General features: G+C 41.7%; 1 protein-coding gene across 1 annotated transcript in view; it reads right to left on the bottom strand.

Annotated features, from left to right (window-relative positions):
* Nucleotides 1-7,661: 7,661 nt before the first annotated feature.
* jade2 (jade family PHD finger 2) overlaps nt 7,662-10,148 on the bottom strand; it is a 75,654-nt gene continuing 73,167 nt past the window's right edge. The window contains exon 4 of the mRNA XM_008305256.1: nt 7,662-9,233. Within this exon, the coding sequence (XP_008303478.1) occupies nt 9,072-9,233 (162 nt within the window). The 3' untranslated portion in view covers nt 7,662-9,071. The remainder of the gene's footprint in view (nt 9,234-10,148) is intronic.

Here is a 10,148-nt window from a genome sequence, read left to right as displayed (position 1 = left end):
GTTCAAAAAAAGACCCGGGCGCCCCTATAGCTCACCTGGTTGAGCGGGCGACCCATGAACAGGGGCAGCGTTCCTGAGTTCAATTCCCACTCATGACAGTTTGCTGCAAGGTCTCTCCCCATTCTTCTCCCCTCTTTCCTGTCTCACTCTCTCACTGTCCTGACTAATAAAGGCAAAACGCCAGAAAAATAATCTTAAAAAAAAAAAAAAAAGTTTCAAAAAGACCCAAGACTTCAACAGTATGGGAGTATTTAAAGTGATCACAGAACAAAACGGTGGGTTGTGCACTGCGCAAAGTTTTGATGGTAGACCACAGCAACAACATTAATGCGATGTAGGAAACGCAGGTGCTTATTATTTGACTAATCTGTGAAAATGGTAAATACAATAATTGATTTAAAAAAAATAAAAATAAAAAATGTTACTGGCAGCCCTAAACAATAGTTACTTTTTCCAAAAAAAATACGGCACAAAAAGAAACTGAGTAAGCCTGACACAACTTTTACATTTAGTTTCACAGGAGTATTATCTTTTCACAAATCAGCAGACTTATTGCAGTTGTAGCCGTCTGCATGACCATGACGTGAGTTTACATCTCTGGGAAAGTGCATCTCAGGCCACAGCAAATGCTACGTTTGGCCTATGGTGCAGATTCAACACAGCAGTATAAATCAAGCGTGGCTCTTTCACATAGTTTGAGGCACAATAAGCATGATGCAAGCTGCCTGTGTGGCTGCTGTAGTAAGTAAGGTTTCTTCAGGCACTCAGTAAAGCGTTAATCCGTGCACTGAAAAGTCCCCCATTCATCCAAACCATCTGTTTCATCACATATCTATTCAGTCTGCAGGTCATCCGTGGAGGCAGCAATTCCCAGAGCAACTGGCTCAACACATAACACACGTATGTACAAAACCGGCCTGTTAGCTGTTCATTCATCCACCTAACTATTGTCAGATGAAGAGTATCGAAGTACAATGGACTACCAACAAACATGAGCGCCGTGTGTGGAAGCTATTAGTTCATGTGCACCCGCTGACCCTGTACATGACGGGGCTGATGATGCCGCTCTTAGTCATCTTATTATCTGATAAAGAGCTGTTTTGGAAATAGCAGAGCGTATCCCGGGGGGGAATCTGCAGATGTTATTGCGGCTGTTGCAATACATACAAACACGCAGTTAGATGAAATGTGTGTACGTACAATCAACGCTTAGGAACTCGTGAAAGTGAACAGTCGCATTGTTGGCTGCAGCTGGGCCAAGCCAGTTCAAATCCCAGAGGGGCTTTTCAGTCATCTAACCACCATTCTTTTCCTCATTCCCTCCTTGTTTTCCTTTTGTTTCATGCCTGTCATTAATGTACTTGCACCAGTGCTTCTGCCATGACCTTTAATTGGCCATTTCTCTTCATCAGTTACACTGAGGAGGAAAAACATATTTATTCCAGGTGTTCTCCTTCTGACCAACACGGATCATTTTTCCATTTTCTTTCCAAAAAACAAATTGTATTCAATTGGTTAGTCAGAGGAAGTCTTAAGAGATGATTCCTCACTAAAATCACACTAACACACTAATGAGCCAACCTCTGGCTCGCCATGTCCCATGATTTAAATGAAAAATGCTCCAAAACGCTATTTTAGGCAAAGAGGGAGAAGATACATGCTTTATTACACTCACAGTTTGACAGAAGCCTCAGTGGAGGAAAAATAACCAGCAATAACTGCAAATGTCACGGTATACTTTTTAAGCTTTAAATATAGCTGAAGCTTCGCAATACATGACATTTAGACCGTCCTCCATCTCCACTATCCAGCAATTTGTCCTTCTCTCCATCTCTCTATCCATCTTCCTGCCCTCAGGCTCTCTTCAATCCATTATCTGTGTATATGTGCGTGTGCGTGTGTGTGTGTGTGACAGTCACTGAGTTATTAGTAGCCGATTAGCCTCCTGACCCACTGCTACACTGTGTGACTTTACCCAGCGAAAGAGTGTGTTCTGTGTGCTTTAGAGTGAGTGTGTGTTCGAGCAGATGTATTTCTATAAAAAAAAAAAAACAGCCTGTTTAATCAATAAGAGCACGTCATTTAATACGCTCTCTGATGCTCTATTGGAATGCATCTATTCAAATTATGTTCCTTCTGTACCTGCACCTGAATGCAAAGCTTCACATATGTGCTTCCCCTCTCCAAACCCCATTCCAACTCAATCAGCGGTACTGGGGAAGGTCCAGGGCAATTATAGTTTTTATCCAGTCTGTACCTGCCAAATCCAGAAAGTACAAAAAAAAAAAAAAAAAAAAAAGCCCTTGACAAATTACTGCATGTTTTTTCAGCAGTACTAAGTTTGAACTGACAACTCTGCAACATAATAACGCGTTCAGTATTTGGCAGCTGTCAGATTGTCATAACACATGCAGGCTAATAGTGGAAATGGACTTCAGTCCGCAGCTGTCTCCCTAGTTGTGCACTACAGAGTTGCATGGCTGCAACAGCACAAATGAAAAAAATGTTGTCGGTGGCATCTTTTAAGGCACATGTCTGTTTTCATATTTCAGGTTTACTTTGCATGACCAGACCTCATGCTGGAACAAATTTGTGCCCAACCAAAACCAAAAATTTGCCTGATCATGACCAGGAACAGAAATGGGTATCGTTAACATACAAAGCCTTGTTCCCTTATCAAACAACAGCATCTGCATCAACACAGCGTTCAAACCTTTCGTCCCCTCTGGGCGCTGCTTCAACCTACTTTCACCGAAGGTTTTGCATAACATCCATGCCTGTCTGACCCACGTTTTGCATATGATTACAGCTGCCAGAAACATGATCTACACATATTCCACCACTGGGAGCCACATGATGTATTTCGTTATCCAGCTTGAGGCAATGTTTTTCATCCCATGACTTCCATGCATTCTTGAAGTTTGAACATTGATGTGCGCGTCACAACCCGGCAAATAGGTTATGGCAACAGAGGGGAGACAACACAGGTGTTGCCAGTTTTAGGTGTTAGTTTTAGTAACTGCTGAAATTAATATTACCAAAGTGAGCTGTGTAAGTCAGTGATATCAGTAGTGTAGGTGCAGATGCCTGGATGCCTGGATGTAAGCATGACGACAGAGAGCAGGAGATGAGGAATTGGCCCTTTTGTAGCCTGGGAGCGCTAGGCCCAAGGAGGCCAAGCAGGTAGGACCCCCCCCTCAGTCTCCAACAGTCTAGGGGACCTGAGGAAGCAGAACGCAACGCAGACAGCTAATGTGCTCAACCAGCATACTAGGGGGGGCCGTCACATGCGAATCAAACATTTTTGTAATTTTCCAGAAAATGTTTTTAAAAAAATCTGTATAATCAATCTTTTCGCTTTGCAGTACATGAACTACTTCAATGAGGAGTTTCTCTGTGCGATGTTCTCAACAACCACAGCTTTACACGCCGTTCCCAAAGCCAACATGTTTGGCCAAACCACAAACAACGGGTTCACATTCACCAGCTCAGGCCACCAGTTTGATGGGGGAAAAATGAAGTAATAAATAACACAACCACTATCCCATTTCTTTAACTTTGTGAAAAGGCGCAGATCTTCTCATGTGTATGTGTAATTATTTCCCTCTCCGGTTCGGCGTTGTCACAGGGGAGCGGGGCTGTCGAGTCACTGCCAAAGCCCCATTCACTGTCTGCACATAGCCAGTGTTACGCAACGGCTAATTACTTCCACTCGGCCCCGACAAAACCGTGGAGAGAGAAAGAGAGAGGAGAGGCGAGGAGGGGGGGAGTGAGTTATGAAATAAAATAGACAGAGGGGAGGAGAGATGGCCATAGAGGGGGGACAAGCAGGAGGAAAGTCAAGAGAGAGATTATAAATGAAGATGAAGGGCACAGGCTGGAGAAAGAGAAAGAAAGAAAAGAGACAGAGGAGGATAGAAAGTAAATTACAGAATGAAGGACAGTGAGACACAGAAGCAAAGAGGGTTCACGACTCTTCCTCCTGCTCCCCTGAGTCTCTCCTCTGGTGTTATGGTAAAGAGAGGCAAAGGAAAACAACCATAATGACCTCCTCGCCATCCGCCACAACAAGTTTTACCGAAAATCACACCGCAGCAACCAAATACGGTCCAAGGAGAGGGAGACAAATGTGGAAGAGTGCTGTCAAAGCCAGACGAGGCCCGCAGCTCTTTTCCTCTCCCACAATTTTTGGAGATGATGTCATTATTCATAAAAAAAAAATAGAAAAAGAAAAATGTGTCTGCGCCTCCGGCTCGACTAGAACAAAAGGAAGAGGGAGAAGGTGGGAGGAGAAGGAGGGAAGGCAGGGGGAGGGAGAGATGGTAGAGATGAAGACATCAGAGATAAAGGTAGGAACTTGAGATAGCAAGGAAGACAGTTGGACGATGAGGAAAGATTCTCAATTAGCATTTTTTAAAATGTTATTCCTGTTTTCAGGTTAAAATCTTCTTATTATGTGCAAAATTCAGATTAAAGAAATTAAGTAAAGAGGTGCTGATAGGCACATGTTTTAACATTTGAGCAAAGAAAGAGGTTTCCCTACTTTGAATCTTTGTGCAAAGCTAAGCTAACAGGCCCGGCTTGAGATTAAGACAAGTGGATCTTTTTTGTAGGGGAAGTGGAAGAGAAATTTACTTGCCCCACTGGACAAGTTAAAAGCTATAAAATGTACCGCATGCCCCTCATTCCTAGGCTGTTTAGTTAAATGAATGGCTGTTACATTCAGAATACCAATCTGAAATGAATGCACAATATGTCCAACCCAGAATACTTTATTTAACCAATCAAGGGTCGATCCAAGTGTTGCACAGAGTAGAAACCGCTCAGTGCAAACATTGTACCTCAGAGCAAAAGTAGTGGTGCTGTTTCTGCAGGTTTCACAACGCAAAGGAAGGCAGCAGGACGATCATCAAGCAGAAATACTGCACCATACAAGTCAAAGAGAGAATGAATATTCATGAACAGGCACATAATAAGGCACAACAACACAATAGACTTCAACACGCACTTCACTATGTAAAATCAAGATAACGTGAGCTAAGCCGAGAGAGCAGTGACCTGAATCCGCTACACTGACCCAAAAACACAGTTTGAGACTAGTTAAGCTACAAACAAAGCAAAGTTGATGGGATGAGAGCAGAGCTTGCGTTCTAGGCAAGTTTAACATTACCGAAACACTGTGCATCTGTCACGTTGTTGGTCTTGGAAACAGTCTCAGGCAAAATAATGTGACTAGACTAACCATTGACTCTTAAACTGTGCCATGCAAGCAAAATTGAAGCCAAAGGCATATAACTGAAAATTCACAAATGAAACACTGAAACATGCGTGCACATTCTTTTATTCATGTTGATAAAGCTGCCCTAACTCTTAAAAATCTCAATCACTGTGGAAATGCGTGCATGTGCACCAGCTTCATATCCACGTCTATCATTATCAATAAATGATGTACAGTCACTCTCACATGCGTGTTATGCACTGGACCACTAATTTATCCCACATGCACGTAAACCGTGATCACTGTCAAAACTCAGTCATCATTCATACTCGTCAGAAGGATGGTCAATGATTAATGCACAGACCTCATATTGAAACAAACTACACAAAGTGCTTCACTGTTTGATAAAAACGGATCCTTTGCAGCGAAACTGTTTAAATGTAAATAAAATAACAATCAAATCCATAAATAACTTTAAATTAAGGTTATAAATGTGCCTCTGAGTGACATTTTGCAGAGCACTGTGTAGACTGTAAAACAGGAGAATCAGCAAAACTGGCAAATAACCTGAACTAACAATGTTTTGCTAGAAGGATACATGTCATTTATTTTACCAGAATTAGTTACTGTTGTCAGTGGACAAGTGCATTAAAGACCAGAAACAAGTTGTTGGCTGTGGCCTCAAATTGAATGGACAGACATGAGAGTGTCATCGATCTTTTCTTCTGTTTCTATTGCTTTCCTTTCTCCAGCTGTTTTATCAGCTGTGAAAAGCGAAGAAGGACTACCTTACAAGTTAAGTGAGAACTTTAGGGGGACAGGATGATGCTGTAATAGCTGTGGCCTTTGATTTCTGACACAAAGTGTTTATGCACTTCATCAACAGCGGGACCATTTGGCAGATGTGAGGATTTGTCCAAACATCACAGTTGACCTACCTCAGTCACCACTCTGATATTACACAATAACATCCCACTGAAAGTCGGTCTTGTGTTATTTGCCAGCATCCAGGGGATTCTCACACCTTGTTCCCTCATCTTTTTCCAAGCTCAGGTCATTTAAACTATTTTGGTTTTATTTGCTGCACAGAGTCTACTTGTTATATTTCAAACCGATGGACACCTTAAACTTTTTCTATAATGACATGGGGAGATTACCCACTCTGTTAACTTGATTATAGCTGAGTTAAAAACAAAAAAGAAGCCCTGTGAATGTCAGTTTTAACAGCTGTTCACAAAGGTACGTAAAAAAACAACTAGTAAAGGACAAAAAGCCAAGTGTCTCCTTTCCTATAACTACACAAGACCACCTTAAAATTTGAGCGATCCAAGAAATTGAGTTCAAGCTGTATACTGGCCTGATAATAGTTTTGAAAGCACTGATTTATGCTGCTGTACAAATTGATACGACATAGCTTGAATCCTTACTCCCTGTTAAGTAAATTTCTTGCTTTTTACCTGAAAAAAAAAACCTAAGAATCATCATGTAGGAATAAGCTCTCCAGCCACTGATTCAGACTGTCCACAGGGGTTCATTTATGGGTAAAACCCGAAGAAGTCGTAGATTTCAGCCCAAACGTATCAAAGAACAGAGCGCAGAGAGGAAAAAAAAGAGAGGCAGGAGATGAAAAGAGGCGCGTCAAGATGACATACGAGAGAGAAAAGACGAACAAACCTGCTGTCAGAGACTCTGACGGAGGCCATCAGCTCAGTCACACTTAGACTCACCCCTCTTCTCCTCTATCTCACCATCTATCCATCATCACTCCATTTCAGCATCACTGTAAATCACTTCATCATTCTATCACATACGGGATAATAGATAAGCTCCTCCATTCACCCATCTATCCCTAACTATCATTTTATGCATTTCTCTCGCAAAATGCTCATCTGTCTATCTGCCTCCAGGCTCCGTTCAATCTGTTAGCGCCATACTGTTCCTGTGTCAACACATATTAACCTGGAAAGCAATGTAAACAGTGAACACATTAATCTCTTCGAATCTTACAGACGATCAAAATTCTTTTAATCTCCTTGTCTATTATTTATTGTCTCCTGCCCTCATTCGTCTGTCTCGATTTCACCACTCGAGCAAAACCGTTTATGCAGGCATTTTCGCTTGCGAGTCAAAGATTAATTTCACTTCTTCCTCATAAGGTTTCATTTGGAAACACTAGATCATTTGATTTTGCATATTGTTTGTCTAAAGTATTTATTTATGTCATTAGAACAGGCCTGGAGTTTCTTTTGTTTTTTAATTGCCTGGTTAGAGTTGCTATTAAGCATGGCACAACAGATTTTACAACACAATCACCAACCAAGCCCCCTTTTTTTTGCTGCTGTCATGACCCTAAAAATCTATTAAGTATTTTTTTTCTCTCTCTAATTTAAAATGGACCCGCTGAGTGGTAGATGGAAAATTGTAAAGGCTGCATTTATATAGCGCTTTACAATTTGCTTCTCATTCACTCTCGCTGCTGCCAGCTACCGCAATCGAGCAATTCGGGGGTTCGGAGCGTTGCCAAAGGACAGACGGCAGGAGGAGGGATCAAACCCTGCGATTTGGTGTAAACCCCAGTTAACTCCTGACCCACGGCTGCACCCCAAAACTCGCAGCAACGCAGCAATAACACAACGCAGTGAGGGGGCAGAAACACGAGGAGCGTGCACTTTTCAGGTCGTCGCATTCAGAAGCTTCATCAAACAAAATGCTATGAAATCTGAGTTGAAGAAGTTTTTGCTTTCTATCTGCGACAGTCAGTTTTTATCTGTTTTTCTCGAAGCAGGTGAAAACAAGGTTCATGGATACAAAACATTTGACCAAATCTCTCATGAATGGATAATTCGTCTATCTTACTCCCAGAACGACTGAAAAAGCGTGTGTGTGGCCTCCCAGTGTGACATGTCAGCGTAACAGGCATTACCAGGCAGTCTGAGCATTTTCATTAGTTCCTCGAACGCCAAACAAACCACACGGGTATGTGAAGCAGCTGCAGTAGTACTAGAGAGCCTACTGGGGCAGGAAAGAGAGAGAGGGAGAGACCAAGCCGAGGCTAATCTACAGAACGGGAGTGAATCAAAGTGGGTCGAAGTGCATGCCGGCACACATCTGCCTACCAGCTTGATGTTGTGTGTCTGTGTGTGAATCATGTGCATCCAAACCTGCTTCCAGTAGACGTGTGTGTTTGTATATGAATCACTAAAATAGAGTAGAAAGGGTCTCACTTTATGTTCTTGTCTGTGTGCAGGAGAGTGTGTTCATATTTTCCATTACAAATATATTGCTAATTAGTGTAATTACACGCAGTGTAATTATGTTAAGGGTTCCCACACCTGTTATTACAATTCAATGCCAAATTTTCCCTGAGCATTTGCTCTTTGTTGGTGTTTTTAATCATCCCAGCGAAAGCTTTTTAGACCTTTTGGTATCTCAGCATGCTCGTTTAAGCACATTTATTGAAATTACTTCAGCAAATTTAATTTTCATGGTTGTGATTTCCCTTTTATTTCATCCCCCCTCCACAAGTTTACTGACAATTTGGTAATTATCAAGTCAACAAAAGTTTAAATCTCATAACTTTTCTAAGATCTCTGTAGCTTTTTGGAACTCTGCCAGTCTCTCTGTTTGTTTATGATGGTCACAAAATGCAGCCAGCGGCTAACAGACAACAATACCTTTTGTGCAAGCAGCATTCGCTGCCAAAGAAAACTTCTTCTGTCTTAAGAGAACAATGTCGACTGAGTCAGGCTTTGAGTGATTTTCATTAAATGGAGATCAAAAGAAGAAATACATGTGGTGTTTTATTTGATATCGAACTCCTGCATGAGTTTAATGTGTGTTGTTGGTGTGTGTCCTACCTGACCACAGGCTCTGGTATGGCCTCCAGGTTGGCCGGGACCTGCACTCCCTTCTCCCACTCTTGTCTCCAGGGGTCAGACAGCACGTAGAAGTCGTCTGGGCCGAGCTGGGCAGAGTCCGGCAGCTTCATGGCCGTGATGAAGTCAGTACGAAATACCTGCACAAGTACGAAAAGGAGAGAGGAAGAAGAATATTTTGGTTAAATAGTGAACAAGAGAGATATACACTCATTTTATGGTTTGGGGAGGGCAAAATTGTGCTTCTGGGTGTCTTTTAGAGGGTGGAATTGGGGCGAGGAGAGAGGGAAACAGGAGAGAGAAGGAGGATGGGGATTGTGGCTTGTCATTCATAAAAAAATTATTTTCATTATTTCTTTTAATGGGCATATTGGCTCACAAAGTGCAGTGACTTTAAACCACAAAACGCTCCATCATTGCTGCCTTCGGTCAGTACAAACACATTTTCATTGTCTATCGGTGTTGCTGTTTATTACCCAACCTGCGTACACGATTCTAGTCACACTGAAAACACAGAATTTTTAACCCTCAGTGTTCGGAACACTTTCTGAAGTAACTATTTCTTGATATTTTTACCTTTCATTGACAATCAATACTGTAGAGAGTCAGATAACAAAGGCAGAGAACAGGGACAGACTTTACAGACAGTTGGGATTTCACAAGTATCAAATCTAATAAAACCAGTCCTGTCAGCTTGCACTGTGGGACTGTCTCTATCAATATTGCTTTTTTGGAATTGGCTTTTGTGTTGAACACGTATGGCTGGATTTCCTCCAATATTACAACTTGTCAATTGAGTAGCGTAGAGTAGCTTTACAGCAGAGTCACAGGTGAGCTGGTGTGCTTGATCTGCAATATGACGGCATGAAGTTATGTCTGTCATTTTAAGACAAGAAATAATTATGGAAATCAGAATTCTTTTTTTGAATATGTAACTTTGATACACAGAGATGGCTTTCATTGATTTTTCTATAAAAAATAGCATTGTAGCACATACTGTATTCATGAAGAAACTACAAACAATATCATCATAAACTACTGTTAAATTATACTGT

The sequence above is a fragment of the Stegastes partitus genome, unplaced genomic scaffold (assembly GCF_000690725.1).
Source record: "Stegastes partitus isolate 25-593 unplaced genomic scaffold, Stegastes_partitus-1.0.2 Scaffold2455, whole genome shotgun sequence".
NCBI lineage: Eukaryota > Metazoa > Chordata > Actinopteri > Pomacentridae > Stegastes > Stegastes partitus.
The sequence above is the reverse complement of the archived record's forward strand: the minus strand, read 5'-3'. Positions and strand labels throughout refer to the sequence as shown.